Source organism: Thalassophryne amazonica, chromosome 12 (genome assembly GCF_902500255.1).
Source record: "Thalassophryne amazonica chromosome 12, fThaAma1.1, whole genome shotgun sequence".
Lineage (NCBI taxonomy): Eukaryota > Metazoa > Chordata > Actinopteri > Batrachoidiformes > Batrachoididae > Thalassophryne > Thalassophryne amazonica.
The window spans coordinates 55,219,931-55,241,605 of record NC_047114.1 but is presented as its reverse complement, the minus strand read 5'-3'; the positions used below and the strand labels follow the sequence as shown (position 1 = coordinate 55,241,605).

General features: G+C 42.6%; 1 protein-coding gene across 1 annotated transcript in view; it reads right to left on the bottom strand.

Moving 5' to 3' along the window:
- Positions 1 to 21,675, bottom strand: part of brinp2 (bone morphogenetic protein/retinoic acid inducible neural-specific 2) — a 680,262-nt gene that overhangs the window by 10,385 nt on the left and 648,202 nt on the right. The window contains exon 8 of the mRNA XM_034184056.1: positions 196 to 502. Within this exon, the coding sequence (XP_034039947.1) occupies positions 196 to 502 (307 nt within the window). The remainder of the gene's footprint in view (positions 1 to 195; positions 503 to 21,675) is intronic.

Below are 21,675 nucleotides of genomic sequence, written 5' to 3'. Positions count from 1 at the left end.
ATTTTACTCAGAACTTTGTGACCCAATCTAAAACTAATCTTTGTCTTGATTTAAAATTGTGCAGGTGTCTGTGCATCATTCGTGACCTGTGTCATGATAGGGTGCTGCAGGAAATTAAAAGCTTTCATGTGTTCTGAAGTATCACTAAGACACAAGGATCGAGAACAAACAAAATTAAATGGAAGCTCTCAAAACCTCAGCATCAGGCATGTCCAGGTCAAAGTTCAGGTAGTGGTCCAGCGATGCAGCGATGCTTGGCCGGCATGAACCAAGATAGAGGACATTGCCATGGTGACAGGCTCCGCATCGGGTTGCATTATCAGTTGCACAGGAGGAGCAGGAGGTTGACGAGGTTCCCACAATGCAGGGAATGACTCCCTGGCAGGTGGGCTGCTCCACAGGGCAGCTGCAGCTCCTCACCTCCTCAGAGAAGGAGCCCGGAACTCCATGCTCATTGCAGTAGAGCAGAGACTGCGCTTTGCTCAACCAATACCCAGCAGGCCTGTAAAGAGGAAATAAATAAAACACATCTTATTGCAGTAGTGTCCGTGTGGCACTATAAATAAAGCTATTTCAGAGAAGCAAGCTGTGACCTGAGTTGTTATACTGAACTTTGTTATTCACTGATTGTAACTGGTCCACTCAGAGGTTGCTGTGATTTCCAGTTTCTCTACACTACACTTTTCATTTCACTTCTGAATCTGCATTTATTTTAAACACGTTTCCAGACACTGTTTAAAAAAAAGGCAGCTGTGGTGCCAGAATATTTCTGTAAAAAATACAAAAGAACCTGTATATTTAAAAATATAACGCAATGCTAAGGAACAAGGATGCTAAGGATAAGGATTCGAATGCCACTCATGAAAAATCTGAGCTGCCTCAAACACCTCGTACAGCACTTGCCTACATCCATTCAGGCTAGGACATCTTTCTACTCATCACTAAATAAAGAAAAGAAAATAAGAACAACCCCAGGTTTCTTTTCAGCACTGTAGCCAGGCTGACAAAGAGTCAGAGCTCTATTGAGCTGAGTATTCCATTAACTTTAACTAGTAATGACTTCATGACTTTCTTTGCTAACAAAATTTTAACTATTAGAGAAAAAATTACTCATAACCATCCCAAAGACGTATCGTTATCTTTGGCTGCTTTCAGTGATGCCGGTATTTGGTTAGACTCTTTCTCTCCGATTGTTCTGTCTGAGTTATTTTCATTAGTTACTTCATCCAAACCATCAACATGTTTATTAGACCCCATTCCTACCAGGCTGCTCAAGGAAGCCCTACCATTATTTAATGCTTCGATCTTAAATATGATCAATCTATCTTTGTTAGTTGGCTATGTACCACAGGCTTTTAAGGTGGCAGTAATTAAACCATTACTTAAAAAGCCATCACTTGACCCAGCTATCTTAGCTAATTATAGGCCAATCTCCAACCTTCCTTTTCTCTCAAAAATTCTTGAAAGGGTAGTTGTAAAACAGCTAACTGATCATCTGCAGAGGAATGGTCTATTTGAAGAGTTTCAGTCAGGTTTTAGAATTCATCATAGTACAGAAACAGCATTAGTGAAGGTTACAAATGATCTTCTTATGGCCTTGGACAGTGGACTCATCTCTGTGCTTGTTCTGTTAGACCTCAGTGCTGCTTTTGATACTGTTGACCATAAAATTTTATTACAGAGATTAGAGCATGCCATAGGTATTAAAGGCACTGCGCTGCGGTGGTTTGAATCATATTTGTCTAATAGATTACAATTTGTTCATGTAAATGGGGAATCTTCTTCACAGACTAAAGTTAATTATGGAGTTCCACAAGGTTCTGTGCTAGGACCAATTTTATTTACTTTATATATGCTTCCCTTAGGCAGTATTATTAAACGGTATTGCTTAAATTTTCATTGTTACGCAGATGATACCCAGCTTTATCTATCCATGAAGCCAGAGGACACACACCAATTAGCTAAACTGCAGGATTGTCTTACAGACATAAAGACATGGATGACCTCTAATTTCCTGCTTTTAAACTCAGATAAAACTGAAGTTATTGTACTTGGCCCCACAAATCTTAGAAACATGGTGTCTAACCAGATCCGTACTGTGGATGGCATTACCCTGACCTCTAGTAATACTGTGAGAAATCTTGGAGTCATTTTTGATCAGAATGTCATTCAAAGTGCATATTAAACAAATATGTAGGACTGCTTTTTTGCATTTACGCAATATCTCTAAAATCAGGTCTTGTCTCAGAGTGATGCTGAAAAACTAATTCATGCATTTATTTCCTCTAGGCTGGACTATTGTAATTCATTATTATCAGGTTGTCCTAAAAGTTCCCTAAAAAGCCTTCAGTTAATTCAAAATGCTGCAGCTAGAGTACTGACGGGGACTAGAAGGAGAGAGCATATCTCACCCATATTGGCCTCTCTTCATTGGCTTCCTGTTAATTCTAGAATAGAATTTAAAATTCTTCTTCTTACTTATAAGGTTTTGAATAATCAGGTCCCATCTTATCTTAGGGACCTCGTAGTACCATATCACCCCAATAGAGCACTTCGCTCTCAGACTGCAGGCTTACTTGTAGTTCCTAGGGTTTGTAAGAGTAGAATGGGAGGCAGAGCCTTCAGCTTTCAGGCTCCTCTCCTGTGGAACCAGCTCCCAATTCAGATCAGGGAGACAGACACCCTCTCTACTTTTAAGATTAGGCTTAAAACTTTCCTTTTTGCTAAAGCTTATAGTTAGGGCTGGATCAGGTGACCCTGAACCATCCCTTAGTTATGCTGCTATAGACGTAGACTGCTGGGGGGTTCCCATGATGCACTGTTTCTTTCTCTTTTTGCTCTGTATGCACCACTCTGCATTTAATCATTAGTGATTTATCACTGCTCCCCTCCACAGCATGTCTTTTTCCTGGTTCTCTCCCTCAGCCCCAACCAGTCCCAGCAGAAGACTGCCCCTCCCTGAGCCTGGTTCTGCTGGAGGTTTCTTCCTGTTAAAAGGGAGTTTTTCCTTCCCACTGTAGCCAAGTGCTTGCTCACAGGGGGTCGTTTTGACCGTTGGGGTTTTACATAATTATTGTATGGCCTTGCCTTACAATATAAAGCGCCTTGGGGCAACTGTTTGTTGTGATTTGGCGCTATATAAAAAATTGATTGATTGATTGATTGATTGATTCAGGCACAGCACATGCACTCTATATTTGTGTGCTGCTTGCGCCAGAAACCCATTCGAATGGCGGGCAAGCTGAGGTTGCACTGCCATCTGATCGTACCCGCAACATTCTCATGGCATGTTGAACGCAGGTCAGACGTAATGTGCCTAAAGGGGCGGCACGAAAGCATCGACCATGTTGAACCCTGTCCAAATGGCACAATCGAGGCAGCCTTCACACCAGAGGCCAAATGACGGTGAATGGCGTGCAAGTGCCCATTTGACTCACTCTCGGCTGGAGTCCAGGTGCCACCCACGAACATCCAACACCACTTGTGTGGGACTTAGAAAAGGTGGGGCCATTTGTGCAGCCAGCACAAAAGTAGAGAGCAGGCAAACCCTTTTGAGCTGGATGCACGAATGTCCCCGCATTTTCTAAGTGCCTCGAGCAACACAAATGGCATGCGAGTGTGCCATTCTCCCGTCCCGCAAAACAAATGCCAGGTGAGTGTGCCCCCCCACCCACCCACACACACACACACACACACACACACACACACACACACACACACACACGCACACACACACAAAACAAACTCTACATCATGATTTCTTTTTGGATTATCCCATTGGAATTATTTATGCCGTCGTTGTTTCCAGCATTCCACCACACCTGTGTGGGCCTGGCGCACTGCCCTGCAAAATGCTCCTGGAGATGAGATTCGTGTTTCATATGTTGTCATGGCAAAACAGTTCCCCGTCATATGTCCGACAGAATAAATGTGATCAAGCAATAATTTGTTTATTACAGCAGTAAGATCTGTTCAGCTCTGAGCATCTGACGCGAGGTGTGACAGCGTGTGCACCTGCCTGCCAGCCACCGTGGTGTCACAGATCTGATGGGCACAATATTTCACATGACTTATGTCACCCATGGGTAGGAATATTATCTGTACTGTAAGATCTATTATGGATATAACAGCCTGTCCAGATCGTGCACTGTGCCACACATTGACCCGCAGTGGACACGGTGCTTTTGGTTTGTTTGTGCTGTGTTCACATCCCCTGCACATGGATGGCTGTGTGCCACATACATATCAATGATCAACGGTTCCTTTGCACTTCAGCGGGGTGAGGCAGTCAAGGTGGACATTATAAGTGGATAAGTTGCATGTCATGCCGGCAGGCGTTGCCATGCCCGAGCCATCTCGAGGTTCCCTCATACACGCTCAAATCGTTTCTCAAATCGATCTTGTTTATGCCACATTCAGGATGGTGCTCAGATAACACATGGACCACTGTCGGCTAGGTGCCCCATCTCGATGGTGTCTGGAGAGTTCTGAACATGTGCGTCACACTTGGGGCCGCCGGCCGATTTTGACCAACTGTGTTGACTTCCGCAGATGGCTGTCAGAACGCAGCAAAGTTTAGCTGGCATGTAAAACTGTCCAGTAACAGCTGAGCACATGCGCACGCATGCGTGTATGAGCACACATAGTGGCTTACTATGAAAACACACACAAACACACACTGAGCGGCCATTTCCAGCAGTTCTACACACACACGCACATGTGAGGTCAGTGAGCCTGGGAAAAAGAGGACGAGTGAATTTGTGATTGAATGGGAGTGGGTGACCGCGGGGATGGACACATATGGTGTGAGTCCGGTCAATACGTTGGTTGTTCTTTGATGTCCAGTACAGGTCCTGTGCAAAGGGAGGAACACAGTACTCCGGTCTGTTTGCCATAAAGACATTTGGACAGCCCTACTGCAGTCTGTAGTAGAGCTGAAACAATTACTCAAATAACTTGAATAATTCGATTACAAAAATGGTCGAGGCAAATTCTGTGCCTCGAAGCTTCATTTAATGTTGTAGTATATATGCCAGGCCTGTGTGTGGCACTGTAACATCCCCAGAAAAAAAAAAAAAAAAAAAAACTGAAAAAGACTACAGCATGCACTCAGGCCATGTAACAGCTAATAATTTAGCCCTTAAAGCTACTGCTTTCCAATGCGACACAGAGTAAAATAAAGTCTGCTCGATGTGGTGAGTGACGATTGACCCCACAGCCTGGTACCCACAGTCGAAGCTGGCTGCTGTCTGTTTTGTTCATACTCGCACTGAGTGTTTCGCTTTTTAATTTTCGCTTTTTTTGGGCAACACACAATGCTTCACAAGCACAGTAACATAAAAAAAAAAAAAACTGACAGCAAGGCTTGCATGTTCAAACTCCAGCTGAAATGCATCTGCTGAATCGCAGAGAAAGAGAGATGAAAAAAAAAAATCATGTAGGGACCCAGTCCACCAGCCTTAAAAAAACAAACAAACAAACAAAAACATTCAAAATGGTTAAATTTTACAAGTTGGGGAAAAAAACAGAACAGAAAGCCACATCCTATCGCCATTTCAGCAAAATGTCAAGACTTTGGCACAGCGACATTGTGCCATTGCTTAGGGACAGCCATGGACTATTGATGATGTTTAAAAATGCAAAAGTACTTTTTATCCAATCGATAGCTGCAGCCCAAGTCTGCAGTGCCTTTTATGACCATCTGACAGCAGTCTGTGTTATTATGCACAGCTATCCAGCATATTCCACCTGTTTCTTGAACTTCTATGCACGCAAATCACTAACTTGCCCGGAACTGAAATGGCGATCACACCTCCTTGTCGGCACACGACTCAGTGTTACTGTGCTCTCTAGTTCTTATATACAGCTCCATGGGTATGACTGACTCCACCGCCATTCAGATGTTTTCCAGCACAAGCAAAACACAAATGTGTCGAATGCTGTACGAGTTGTTTGAGTGCAGCTTGAACGCAGCACAAACTGCACAAATGTCATTCAAAAATTCAATTTGTACGTCATTCGTGCTGTAGTGTGATGGGGATATAAAAGATGTTGCAGAGAGACAAGCTCTCATCAACTCTCTGGTCAGCTTAGCTGCTGTGTATCTGAACTCTTGAAGTAACTGTTTGATGAAGCTGGAACAGAATTAGTGTCCACAGAAGCTGAGGAACATTTGTCCATGTAAGAAGGGGAGAAGAGGGGCCCCTCCTCTGCTCACGCAGCGGGAAGGAGGACCTTCTAAGTGTGTGTTGATACAGTCTATTATCAGAATGAATCAACTCTGATCAGTGTGTAGGATGAACACATTTATCCAGAAGGAGTTCTGAAATAACACTTCTCTTGTCCCCTTCTCATTATTGTGGATGTCCTCATCTCGCTGTGTGTGTGTGTGTGTGTGTGTGTGTGTGTGTGTGTGTGTGTGTGTGTGTGTGTGTGTGTGTGTGTGTGTGTGTGTGTGTGTGTTTTAAAGGCTTAGTTATAATTTCAGATCAGTTTTCCTATTTTTCTCTTTTTAGAATTTTGATGGTTTTGACAAAGACAATTCATTTTTTATTCACCGATACTGTTCATTTCTTATCAAATTAAAGTGTTTTGTCCCCAACCGATGACTGTAAACTGATGGAAAACTGGTGGGGATAAGCTAATCTACACCCACTGTTACTTCATTTTGATCGTATCACAAAATGTGAACCATAGTTTGACAACACTGTGAACCGACATAATTGACATGAATCGGTCAATTTTCGAAAATATATTATTTATTTCTTCTGTTTGTGAAGAGATGGTTTTCCCATTGACACTGGGATTTTGCTGAAAGATCAATTGTGTGTTCACTGTGCCAGTACACCACTCGTTTAATGTGACCTGATTTTACTGTGAGCAACCTGGAAATGTCTGTGAACTACTTAAATTGACAATGAAACAGTTAAATGGTATTGGTTCATAGCTTAGTTCAATGTAACTGTTTCATTCTCAGCGATACATGATAAAGCAGCACTGGCATGCATTGTTAAAATTGATTATTTTACCTCATATCATCTAGAACAGAGGCCTAGATGATATGATATTAACTGATTCCATCTGCTCAAAGTGATGTTAATCAGTGAAATCATCTGGTGGAGTGGGTGGTTGTAAAGACATCCTGCACCCTCTCAGCCCTTTCTGGAATAAGTTTGAGACCTCTGATCTAGAATCTCATTGTTCTGATTCTGCACAGCTATGAATGACAAATTTATTCTGCTATTGCATATCAATTCAAATAAGTTTAACTGAATATTGCTCAATCAGTTTACCATGCAATACTGTGCAGTTTAAAATTTTGCATAATTGTGTCCTATCTGTGGCTTGATTTCAAGCTCATGAATGGAAATTTGTTGAAATGGAAATGAGTACTTTTTCCTGCAACCCCAACCCTGTGAAAATATGTAAAATATAAAATATTTTCAGGGCAAGTATGGACTTTCTTCACTCTATTTATCCCTAAAATTGTGCTCAAAATGCACCATTTGGTAACTCACTTTCAAAATAGATGTGCTTTAGGATGTACAGTGCATCTGGAAAGTGCTTCAGCTTTTCCACGTTATCACCTTTTCTGAGTTTCAGCTTTATTCCAAAATGGATTAAATTCATTTTTTTTCCTAAAAATCATACATACAATACCCCATAATGACAATGCGAAAAAAGTTTTTTTGAGATTTTTGCAAAATTAGTGAAAATAATAAAACTAAGAAATCACGTGTACATAAGTATTCACAGCCTTTGCCAATTGAGCTCAGGTGAATCCTGTTTCCACTGATCATCCGGATGCAATATGCATCCGGAAAGTATTCATAGTGCTTCACTTTTTCCACATTTTGTTAAGTTACAGCCTTATTCCACATTGGAGTAAATTCATTTTTACCCAAAAAATTCTACTCACAACACCCTATAATGACAACATGAATAAAGATTCTTTTTTACATTATTTTGCAAATTTATTAAAATAAAAAAAAACTAAGAAATTACATGTACATACAGATATGCTCAAACGTTTACATATCCTGGCAGAATATTTCTTTTTTTTTCACAGAATATGAATGACAACACAAAAACTTCTTATTTTACTCATGGTTAGTGGTTGTGTGAAGCCCTTCGTTGTCAAGCAACTGTGTTTACTCTTCAAAAATTATAATAACAACATAAACTAATTAAATGACCCTAATAATACCCTGGTGATTTTGGCCTGATAACATGTACACAAGTTGACACAAACGAGTTTGAATGGCTACAAAAGGTAACCATCCTCACCTGTGATCTGTTTGCTTGTAATCAGTGTGCGTATAAAGGTCAATGAGTTTCTGGGCTCCTGACAGACCCTTGCGTCTATCATCCAGTGCTGTACTGAAGTTTCTGGTTTCTGAGTCATAGAGAAAGCAAAAGAATTGTCAAAGAAAATGTATTTTAACTGTATAAAACAGGAAGGGGATATAAAAAGAAATATCCAAGGGACTGAGAATGTCATTCGGCAGTGTTCAAACTCTAATTAAGAAGTGGAAAATGAGGGGTTATGTTGAAACCAAACCACGGTCAGGTAGACCAACAAAATTTTCAGCAACAACTGCCAGAAAAATTGTTGGGGATGCAAAGAAAACCCACAAATAAGCTGAAAGGACACTCTGAAAAAATCAGTTGTGGCTGTTTCAAGATGCACAATAAGGAGGCAGTTGAAGAAAAATGGGCTGCATGGTCAAGTCACCAGCAGAAAGCCATTACTATGCAAATGCCATAAAGTATCCTGCTTACAATACACCAAACACCACAGAGAACAAAGTCATTTGGGGTGATGAGACCATAATTGAACTTTTTGGCCACAACCATAAATGTTACATTTGGAGAGGAGTCAACAAGGCACACCCTTCCAACTGTGATGCACAGAGGTGCATTGCTGATGTTTTGAGGATCTGTGAGCTACAAAGGCACCGGACACTTGGTCAAAATTGATGGCAAGATGAATGCAGCATGCTATCAGAAAATGCTGGTGGAAAATTTGTATTCATCAGCCTGGAAGCTGCACATGGGATGTACTTGGACGTTCCAACATGACAATGATCCAAAACACAAGGCCAGGTCCATCTGCCATTGGTTACAGCAGAATAAAGTGAAGTTTTTGGAATGGCCATCTCAGTCTCCTTACCTCAATATCACTGAGCCACTCTGGGGAGATCTCAAGTGAGCAGTTCATGCAAGACAGCCCAGGAAATTACAGGAACTGGATGCTGTTTGCCAAGAGGAATGGGGAGAGAAAATAAAGAGCCTCATCTACAAGTACCACAAAAGACTGCAAGCTGTCATTGATGTTAAAGGACAATACATGATATTAAGATCTGGGGTATGTAAACTTTTGATCAAGGTCATTTGGTTAGTTTCTGTTGTCATTATGCTTTACAAAGAGTAAACACAGTTGTTTGATGATCAATGGATTCACAGAAAAACTAACCATGAGTGAAAAAATGGTTTCATATTCTCTGAAAAATGCCCCCCCCCCCCCCCCCCCCCCAAAAAAAATCTACCATTCTGCCAGGGTATGTAAACTTTTGAGCGCAACTGTATGTATTCACCACCCTTTGCTCAATACTTTGTTGATGCACCTTTGGCAGCAATTACAGCCTCAGTTGTTTGAATATGATGCAACAAGCTTGGTGGGCCAATCTTTGGGCTTTTTTTCCCATTCCTCTTTGCAGCGCCTCTCAAGCTCCATCAGGTTGGATGGGGAGTATCTATGCACTGCCATTTTCAGATCTCTCCAGAGATGTTCAGTCAGACTCATGTCTGGGCTGTGGTTGAGCCACTCAAAGACATTCACAGAGTTGTCCAGAAACAACTCCTTTAATATCTTGGCTGTCTGCTTAGGGTCATTGTCCTCCTAAAAAATGAACTGTCACCCCTGTCTGAGGTCAAGAACACTCTGGAGCAGATTTTAAATTTATTTATTGCATTTATATAGCACCAAATCACAGCAAAGTTGCCTCAAGGTGCTTCACACAAGTAAGGTCTAACCTTACCTACCTCCAGAGCAAGCACACAGGTGACAGTGCTCATTCTTTTGGTCATAAGCCAAATGTCATGACCATAGGTGAGGATCGGAACATAGATCAATCGGTAAATCGAGAGCTTTGCCCCCCTACTCAGCTCTCTCTTCACCACGACGGTCCGATACAGTGACCGCATCACTGCAGATGCTGCACCGATCTGTCTATCGATCTCACGCTCCATCCGTCCGTCACTCGTGAACAAGACTCCGAGATACTTAAACTCCTCCACTTGAGGCAAGGACACTCCACCGACCTGAAGAGGGCAAACCACCTTTTTCCGGTCGAGAACCATGGCCTCGGATTTGGAAATGCTGACTTTCATGTCCGGATGCTTCACACTCGGCTACAAACCACCCCAGTGCACGCTGAAGGTCCTGATTTGACGAAGCCAACAGAACCACATCGTCCGCAAACAGCAGAGACGAGATTCTGTGGTTCCCAAACCAGACCCCCTCTACACCCTGGCTGCGTCTAGAAATTCTGACCATAAAGATAATGAACAGAACCGGTGACAAAGGGCAGCCCTGGTGGAGGAAAACATGCACTGGAAACAGGTTTGACTTACTACTGGCCATGCAAACCAAGCTCCTGCTGCAGTCGTACAGGGACCAGATAGCCCTTAGCAAAGGACCCCAGACCCCGTACTCCCAGGGACATGGTCAAACGTCTTCTCCAGATCCAGAAAGCACATGTGGACTGGTTGGGCGAACTCCCATGAACCCTCAAGCACCCGATGGAGCGTGTAGAGCTGGTCCAGTGTGCCGCGACCAGGACGAAAACCACACTGCTCCTCCTGAATCTGAGGTTCGACTATTGGTCAAATTCTCCTCTCCAGTACTCTGGAATAGACCTTACTGGGGAGGCTGAGGAGTGTGATCCCCCTGTAGTTGGAACACACCCTCTGGTCCCCCTTCTTAAACACAGGGACCACCACCCTGGTCTGCCAATCCACAGGCACTGTCCACGACTGCCACACGATGTTGCAGAGGCGTGTCAGCCAGGACAGTCCCACAATATCCAGAGACTTAAGGTACTCAGGATGGATTTCATCCACCCCAGGAGCTTTGCCACTGAGGAGCTTTCTAACCACCTCAGTGACTTCGGCCTGGGTAATGGATGAGTCTGCCTCTGAGTCCCCAGTCTCTGCTTCCTCTTCGGAATATGTGACGATGGGATTGAGGAGATCCTCGAAGTATTCCTTCCACTGCCCGACAACATCCCCAGTCAAGGTCAACAGCTCCCCACCCGCACCGTAGACAGTGCTGGTGGAGAACTGCTTCCACGTCCTGAGGCGTCGGACGGTTTGCCAGAATTTCTTCGAGGCCGACCGATAGTCTTCCTCCATGGCCTCCCCAAACTCCTCCCAGACCAGAGTTTTTGCCTCTGCGAACGCACGGGCTGCGGCACACTTGGCCTGCCAGTACCTGTGAGCTGCCTCCGGGGTCCCACCTACCAACAAGGACACGTAGGACTCCTTCTTCAGCTTGACCTGATCCCTTACTTCCGGGGTTGACCACCGGGTTCGGGGACTGCCGCTGCGACAGGCACCAGAGACCTTGTGACCATAGCTACGAATGGCCGCATCGACAATGGAGGTGGAGAACATGGTCCACTCGGACTCCATGTCTCCAACCTCCCCCGGGATCTGGGAGAAGCTCTCCCGGAGGTGGGAGTTGAAGACCTCGTTGACAGAGGGTTCCGCCAGTCATTCCCAGCAGACCCTCACGATATGTTTGGGCCAGCCAGGTCTGACCGGCTTCCTCTCCTCCCAGCGGATCCAACTCACCACCAGGTGGTGATCGGTCGACAGCTCAGCCCCTCTCTTCACTCGAGTGTCCGAGACACATGGCCGAAGGTCAGATACGACTACAAAGTCGACCATTGACCTCCGGCTCAGGGTGTCCTGGTGCCACGTGCACTTATGGACACCCTTGTGCTCAAACATGGTGTTCGTGATGGACAAACTGTGACTAGCACAGAAGTCCAACAACTGAACACCACTCGGGTTCAGATCGGGGAGGCCATGCTTCCCGATCACCCCCCTCCAGGTCTCACTGTCGCCGCCCACGTGGGCATTGAAATCCCCCAGGAGAACAATGGAGTCCCCAGTCGGAGCACTATCTAGTACCCCTCCCAGGGACTCCAAGAAGGTTGGGTACTCTGCACTGCCGCTCGGCCCGTAGGCTGAGACAACAGTGAGAGACTTGTCCCCGACCAGAAGGCATAGGGACACGACCCTTTCATTCACCGGAGTGAACTCCAACACATGGGGAATGAGCTGGGGAGCAATAAGCAATGCAATCCCAGCTCTCCGCCTCTCCCCGTGGGCAACACCAGAAATGTGGAGTGTCCAGTCCCTCTCCAGGAGTTGGGTACCAGAGCCCAAGCTGTGCGTGGAGGTGAGCCCGACTAGCTTTAGTTGGTATCTTTCAACCTCCCGCACAAGCTCAGGCTCGTTCCCTCCCAGCAAGGTGACATTCCACGTCCCAACAGTGAGGGGCTGTGAGCACGGACCAGGCCGCCAGGCCCCCCGCCCTCGACCACCACCAATCCTCTCTGCACCCGACCCCCATGGCCCCCTCTTCAGGTGGTGAACCCACAGGAGGGCGGGCCCACATCGCTCTTTCAGGCTGAGCCCGGCCGGGCCACAGTATCTGCAACCATTTCCTCAAAACAGCTATTTTAAATGTCTCATATAATTAGTATATACATGTATTTTGTACATGTGATTTTTCGCCCTTAAAAGTTGTTTGTAGTTGAAGCAGTCTCTCTTGATAGTGGTAAGCTCAAGTTAGTGTTTGGGAGCTCCACTTTCTAACTACACTGGCTGCAATTATGAAAATGTTCCCAAATGTTCCCATCAAAGGTCAAAACGTAGAGGCAGAGCTACAGCCTTTCCCCTATCTTTTTGTCCTCCTCTATGAAATAAGGGAAACCACTGAAATGGACTGCATGCATCCGTCCATGCCAGTTTTGACGTATCTGTAATTTACTTCATTATTTACATTTCTGGCAACTTTCACTTTTACTCCACTACATTTCCTCATTTATACTTTATACTTTTACTCTGATTAATTTTCCTTAAACATCTTTGTTACTCATTACTACAATATAAAAGTAGAAGAAATTTGATTGGGCAACACCTGTTTGCAGAGGTGAAAGCCAGAGTGCAGCGCCTTCCACCCCTGCAGCGTCAAGTGCCGTGTTTGACATAAAATAAGTTTAAAAAGCAAAAAAATATAAAACATGACAGGTTGAATCTGCATCCCACTGAGGAAGAGGAAGACTGTGGAGGGTGAAAATTATCTGCTCTTTGGACTCCAAATGTGCACTGACACACACACACACACATACTTCCCGATTGGCTCCCGCTGGAGTCCAGCGCATGATTGGAGTTAAGGGGAAAACTTCAGTGACAAAACTTGCCGGCATGGCTATTTTGTTTCATTTATTTTCTTTGAAATGTTCAAGGAGAAGCGCTCCGTAAAAGCGGCACCGTGTTTTGGATTCGAGAGCCCAAAGAGCGCTGCGTTTGGTTGCGGTGATGCTAGCGTTGTTGTTTTTTCTTTCTTTACTTTTCCTTAAATTTGTCACAACTGTGTAGCTATAAATGACTGTTCTGTTTCACAATAACCTGACAGTGTTTAACAGAAAAGTATGTGTGGCTCTTCAGAAAAAGAATGGCAACTTTATTTACAGCTACATACATCCCGTCACCAACACCAACTGCTCTGCCAGAGGTGGATCCAGCCATTTGTTGGGGCTTAGACCCCCTCCTGGTTTCTTCAGACACCACACTGACTTTCTTTTCGTGTCGCTGTTTCACTCACCACTCGTTTTGAATTTTACTTTTACTCAGTACTTTTACTTAAAGTACATTTTATATGAGAAATTTACTTTTGATATTTAAGTACAGTAAATGTCAGATACTTTAAGACTTTTACTCAAGTAATTTTTATAAGGAGACTTTAACCTTTACCAAAGTAATTTTATGGTAAGATACTTGTACTTTCAACTACCACTTTGAGGTACTTTATACAAGACTGTATCTAACCATACTATATTTGCATGCATCTGTGAGGCGTTGTGTTAACGCAATTCTGCAACTGAATGATTGATGAATGGTTTGAATTGAATCCTCTAACACCACTTTATTGATCTAACTGCATGTTTTTATAGAATGACCTATTGAGATCATGGCTCTGAACTACACTAGAACTACCAGAGTGGTGCCAAATGGCACTTCTTCCTTTCATGACCAAGGTGGTGCCAAATGACACTGCTGGGGTAATTTACAACTCATTAGGCCACTTTTTCTTATGTAAGTGCAGCCATTAGATCAGAATGTGGTAGTACCAGAGTGACCGGCAGTTTGAGCCTGTGAGAATGTTCAGTTTTTTAACCCTTGTATTATGGTGAGAAATAAATAAGTTTATTATGTTGCGGGTCATTTTAACCCGTATTGTTTAAATCCACTCAAAACAGTCAAAAATGAAGTTAAACCAATCAGAACTTGATTTTAGAATATACAAACATTTTGAAGAGATGAGAAGAAGAGATATACAATTCAAACACTATATCAAAGAAATCCTGTTTTCAATTTTTCCCTCTTCATGAGCACTTTTTTTTATTTAACTTGCCCCATTTTCTCTGATTTTCAATGTTCAACATTTCCCCCACATGATGGACAGAATGTGACTTTGTGCTTTCTGCAGATGTACTTCTTGCACCTTGCAAAACAGGTACTTGTTTTATTGTCATCTTGATAGGGACAGACTTGGCATCTTTTGCGTTTCTTTGCAACTGTATCCAAAGGATCCATTGTGGGTTGGCCAGATGCCCTTCCCTGGACCTTTACAATGAAAGCTGCAGCTGCTGGGGATCGAGCTGGCCTGGCCCAGTTCTGGATCTTGGAAGTGACGAGTACTTTGCCTAGTTCTTCCAGGAAAAGTTGACGTCTGTAGTTTGCCAGCATTCCACTGCTGGTTGATCTCAATCTACAGCACATAGGCATTGTATGCAGACATGTCCCCAATGTTGTAGAAAACCACCAAGGGCCAACGGGCAGTCTTGCACTGGCAGCTATATGTTGCTGTGACTTTGTTAAGATTGTCAACTCCTCCTTTGGTGGAGCTGTAATCCAGGATCATCTGTGGCTTCATGTCCTCTCTCATGCTCAGAGATGCATCTTTATGCATCATGCTCATCACAAGAACATTCTTGTTTCTCTTTGGGTAGTAAGAAACAAGTGTTTTCTCTGTGAAAGCAAATTTTGAGGAATGGAGAGGTCTTCCTTGCATCTTCAGAATCTCACAAGGAAGTTTTGGCTTATTTTTTCTGACTGTTCCCAACATAGTCAGCTTTCTCTCCTGAAGTTCATTTCCAAGACAGTAGGAGGTAAAGAAGTTGTCACATGTTATGTTATGACCTTGCAACCCTTCAGTCATCTCCAATACCGCACGCATTCCCTGATTCTTCTCAGGTGCTCCTCCAGGTAGCTTTCCAGTATATAGCTTTCCATGCATAACTGGATTTTGCATCACAGGCTGCCCATATTTTGATGCCATATTTCGCAGGCTGGTTTGGCATATACTTTTGGAAAGGACAGCGTCCTCTGAATGGAACGAGGCGCTCATCAACAGTGACATTGGGGCCAGGATTATACAATAAAGGCAGGATTTCGACCCATTTATCCCAGAGATCTCTGATCGCTGGAAGCTTGTCTCTCTCTCGTCGACCAGCTCTGGTGTCACGGTTGTCAAATCGGATCACATAAGAGATCATGTGAAATGTCATCAAAAAAACGTTGTTGCTCTGAAGATTGGCCTTCCATTCTCTTCATTCCATAAACTTGCAGTTGCTTCACCCTTTGACCTGTATACTCCAGCTAACACCAGAATTCCAGTGTAAGCATGCAAGTCTATTGGATCCAGTGGCTTCCATTTCTCTTGATAAACATGCCTCCCCTCCAAGTTCATCATGTCAAGGATTATCTTCTCTATGGGTGGGGATATGAAGAACTGAAATTCTGATTCAATATCATCAATTCTTGTTACAGCAAATCTTGTTGGACCAGGAGTCATTTTGATGACATGAGAAGATGACAATCTGCCTCGACTTTGGTGTGGTGATGTTGACCATTTTATTTCACAGTCTTTAGATGTCCATGTCCCCTGTGTGGATGACGATTGTTGTATTTGTTGGTTTTCATCTGATGAAGGGACACCGGCAGACTCATCCTCTGAATCCTCCTCATCGTGGGAAAGTTGACAATCTGGATCATCAATAGCATTGTCCTCTGGCTCTGAAGTATCCTCCATCTCTGAAATCTCTTCCTCTGCATCACTATCCCAGTTCATAAGCTGCGACAAAACTTCTTCAGATGTAAATCTTCTGGAGCTCATTTTTGGTGTATTTCTCAAAGAAAGGGCATGGAAACAGTGACAAGAACAGGGGAGAGAAAGTCCCTCTTCCACCATACCTGGTTCTGAATGGCTGTCCAGAGGCAATCAAAATAAAGTAGATCAAAGAGTCATGTTTATTTTGGATTTGAACAGCCACTTTGTGTCTGGGTCAAAATGACCTGCAACATCATCTTTGTATACAAACGCTGTGCAGACACTCCACAACACATCAAAGTGTTCAGATTTTACACAGCAGTTCATGACCCTAGATGAGGAAAAGTCCTAAAATTTCATGGGAAAAAAGTGAGGATAACTTGCACTTTGGCCAACACAAAAACTGAAATGGGTCAAATTGACCCAAACCATAATACAAGGGTTTTAAAAAGTGGTGCAGAAGCTTCAATTCAACTTCAATTCAATGTTCAATTTTTTGGTCTTTTTTTATTTGTATGCATGCATAACAGGGACTTTTCTGACTTTCTCAAAGTCAGAATGCAAGCTTGAGCAGAAAGCTCAAACTGCCAGTCACAATGGTACTGCCACATTCTGATCTAGTGGCTGCACTTACATATGAAACATAAGAAGAAGTGCATAAGAAAAGGTGGCCTAATGAGTTGTAAATTACCCCAGCAGTGCCATTTGGCACCCTCCGGTCAGAATAGGAGGTGGGAGAAAAGGCTGGGTTTTCGAGTGTTAATAGCACAAATGACTGATTCACACAGACACATACTGAGCAAACAAGCTGTTCCTCAGTTTCTTTGCTCAGTATGTGCTTTTGGATTCAGTAGATATGATGAAAAAGCAATGCAGGATGTGGTATTGGGCGTTAGCTGCAAGAACATGAGGTTAAAAACAGAAGATGTTGATGTGAGGACTTGGAACGGGCAATAAGGACTGCAGTGATAATCTGTGCTCATCTTCAGTATGTGTAACTCAAACAGAATTGCTGGAAAACCTCAGATTTATATCCCAACCTACATGCCCTCTTACTGCTTTTCACTCAACTTGTAACTAATGTCTCTAGGGATTTTTTTTTCTTAGCTCTAGAAGTCATCAAGTGTTGCAGCTGTCAGATCTTAGTTAGATCATCTGAGAAACACATCTGAGGAACCAAGGATATGGATGAGCTGATATTTGCATTTGCAAATGCTGAAGGCCAGAATTGGAATATTAACATATAAACACCAACAATCAGGAGGTATTACAGTTGTACACTGACCTTCTACTCAGAGAGAAAGAGAGAGAGGGGAAAATCTGGACAGTCCATGAGGACCAAAAACCGTAGCATGAGCATATGTATGGAATTTCTTTACAGCTTTATCCAGTTTTTCTCTGATATCAGTGGAACTCCAGCCCTCCATGACCCTCTAACTGTCCCACTGATAATCTGTGACCTGGGTGACTGATGGATGTTTGAAATTCCTCACTTTGAACAATCGTCTCTCCTTTTGTTCTGTGGCTTTGTTAACTGATAAATGTTGCCTCCAAGTAGTTTTTGTGCAGTAGCACATGATTTCATTAAGCAGAATGGATAAGGGCCTTACACTGGTCCTGGGGTTCTACAAATCACTAAAACTACCTCTGGTAAATCCATACATAAATTACTGTCCGCTTGCTTGTGTTAGAAATAGCAATGGGTACAGACTGAAGATTGTCTCCTCAGAGATTTTGTCCTCAGGCTAACTTCAGGAAATCATACACAACATTGCCAAAATGCTGCAGCATTTCCTTCCCAAGGGGTTGTTTAAATAGACAAAGGCAATGATGATAACACAAATGGATTTGTGCAGAAGAAAATGGGATGCTTTTGCAGACTCGCAGCCCCAGATAAGTTATTGTCATGGATACAGATGGGTTAAAGGTCTGAAACACAGAGGGACAGACAATGAGGGAGACAAATTAAATACAAAAAGTGAGTCAGATGGAGAAACATCAGAAAGTAATAGGGTGAGACTGTGGACAGCCAGTCCAGTTAAGCTGCAATTTGGTTTTGATCTCTACTTGACACAGTCGTACATGTCATCCATTGCTCACAAAGTGGCAGAGATCCTTAAGGTACCTGGAATAACTGGGTTTAGCAAATAAATGGATGGACTTTTATTTTAGTTTTCATTCATTCATGTTTAAGTTACAGTGCACAGATTGTGGTGGCACAAGTGGCTTGTGCGTTTCCATAAAAGAAGATTCCTGGTTCAAGGCCACCTGTACCCATTTTCAATGTATTGTGAAGTTGCGTCCAAATGGGTTGTGCCAGATCCATGTTGGATCTGCTGTGGCAACCCCAGGCAAAAAGAGCGACAAGCCAAAATGAAACACTTTGTTGTGTAGGTATTCTTTGAACCATTAAATGTTGGCAGTGAAGTCTGATGAGCCAAAAAGCAATGTCTGTCTAGAAGGCCAGAAGGAAATCACAGCTTGGACTGTCTGAGAGATGGTATTTAAAAGGAAGACAGGCAAATATATTTAACGAAGACAATCTGTTTGAAGGCCATTATAAGTTTTGGTCAAGACATTTTACGGCAATGAAAGTTGACTTTAGAAAACTATGGTGTGCCAAAACAAGTCTCACATAAAACATTTGTCAGGTTTCAGCTCTGATCTGGGTTATGATTTAGTTTTTTTTTTTTCCTTTCTGTTACCCACCATCTGCCCCGGCCTTTATTTATTAGTTTTATTTTTGTCTCATATTCATTCTCTTTCTTTGCCTATAATTTTTGTCCTTAGTTTTGTCCTTGGTTCATCATTTTTTCTCTGTCTAGTTTTGCATTGTCACTTTGTTTTTTTTATTACTTTAGCCATAGTTCTGTTGCATTCTTGTTTTTTCATCCAGTCTGTGTTTTCATTGTTTATCATTTGTTTATTTTGCTGTGCTCATTTCTGATTTTGTCTGTTATGCTTTAGTATCGGGTTTTGTTTTATGTTATCATGTAGTCTCTGTTTTACTTATAGTTTGTTTAGCCACTTTGTTTTATTAGTCAGTTCCAGTTTAGTTTTGTCTTAGTATTTATTTTCTATATAGTTTTTCTTCTGTATGGTTTGCTTTTCAGTTCTCGTGTTCAGGTCCTGTTCGTCGTAGTATTACATTCTGTCCTCGGTTTCTGTTTGAGCTCCGTCTTCCTCACTCCCATCTGATTATGTTCTCACTCCACACCCCTGCACCTACCATTGTGTCTTTGTTTTTCACTTTGATTCTTTCTGCTTTGTGTTTTCATCCACTCACGCTCTTGCACCTGTTCACATGTCTTGGTCTCTTTCTTCACTCCACTTTATGTATTCCCTTCCTCACTATCTTACACCTTGTATAATCTTTTTCCTCCAGCCATGCCCCCTTTCTAGCTTGTTCACCTGCACATGCACCTTATTAACTCCAGTTTATTTAAACTCCTCCCAGCCACCACACCGTTGCCAGTTTGTTGTCTGTGTGCACTTACCTGCTCTCTTCACAGTCCTGATTTGTCTTGCCATGTTTTTTGATCCTGCTTTGTACTTTTGACCGCACCTTTATCTCATCCCTGAAATCTACTTGACTATGACTGCGTGTTTGCTAAGTTCTGTTTGTACCTTTGCTCCGCTGATTGATAACCTGTGCACCAAACCTAAGCCTGGAATAAAGATGACAACTTCTTTTACACCAATGCCTGATCTGGGAGTCTGCATTGAGGGTCCACCCTCTTCAAGTTGCCAGGCACCCTCAGATTTACAAATGCATGCAATCGTATTATATTACTTCACATGCGTGTGTATGTATGTATACGAATACAAAAACACTCCTTGGTTTCAAATATTTATATTTTCAAAAGTGTACAATTTTGAAGAAGAATCTGCAAACAAGGAAATAACTTGATGAATTTCTGCAACTGTAGATACCAAAATTATAAAATTATTCATGTCACTTTTGATTATATATATATATATATATATATATATATATATATATATATATATATATATATATATGGCAGCACAGTGGCTTAGTGGTTAACACTGTTGCCTCACAGCAAGGTAATGGGATCTCTTGCCACCTGTGGCCGTTCTGTGTAAACTTTAATGTCCTTGGCATGTTTGCGTGGGTTCCCTCTGGGTGCTTCAGTTTCCTCCCACATCCAAAGACATTCAGGTTAGGTGAATTGGAAATGTTAAATTGTCCATAGGTGTGCATGCAGGGGTGAACATGTTTGTCTGTCTAGAGTTTTCTGCAGATGTTAAAGGACCACAGCCTCCTCAGAAAGTACAGCCTACTCTGTCCTTTCCTGTACAGATGGTTGGTGTGGGTTGTCCAGTCCAGTTTGCTGTCCTGCCACAGGTGGACAGTCCAGCCACAGGCCAATCATCTTCCCCAAAATGTTTTGATCAACCAAGGAAAAGACCTTTTGCCTGGATGCCTATTTTGTCAACAAATCATACCATTTGGAGCATAATTTTGAAAGAACATGACTTTTATGCAAAGCGGCCAAGAGAACTGAAACTTTGGGGAATGACTGTATACAGACTGAAGTTTAAGACCTTTGAAGGATTCATTACCCTTTTTATGGGTTATGTTATATATATATATATATATATATATATATATATATATATATATATACACACACACACACACACTGGGTGCACATAACTGGTACTCATTGTGCTTGTGTGCACTAAACATCATTGATGTACAGCAGAGGGAAACACTTTGCTTACAATCTGTCCTTGCTTTCCTCTTATGAATTGCTTCGGTTGTGTTTTCTGCTACGCATCATTTATTTTTAGCATGCACAAGCACCATGAGTACCAGTTATGTGCACCCCTGATATATATATATATATATATATATATATATATATATATAGAGTAGTGTTCAGAATAATAGTAGTGCTATGTGACTAAAAAGATTAATCCAGGTTTTGAGTATATTTCTTATTGTTACATGGGAAACAAGGTACCAGTAGATTAATTAGATTCTCACAAATCCAACTAGACCAAGCATTCATGATATGCACACTCTTAAGGCTATGAAATTGGGCTATTAGTAAAGAAGTAGAAAAGGGGGTGTTCACAATAATAGTAGTGTGGCATACAGTCAGTGAGTTTGTCAATTTTGTGGAAGAAACAGGAGTGAATCAGGTGTCCCCTATTTAAGGATGAAGCCAGCACCTATTGAACATGCTTTTCTCTTTGAAAGCCTGAGGAAAATGGGATGTTCAAGGCATTGTTCAGAA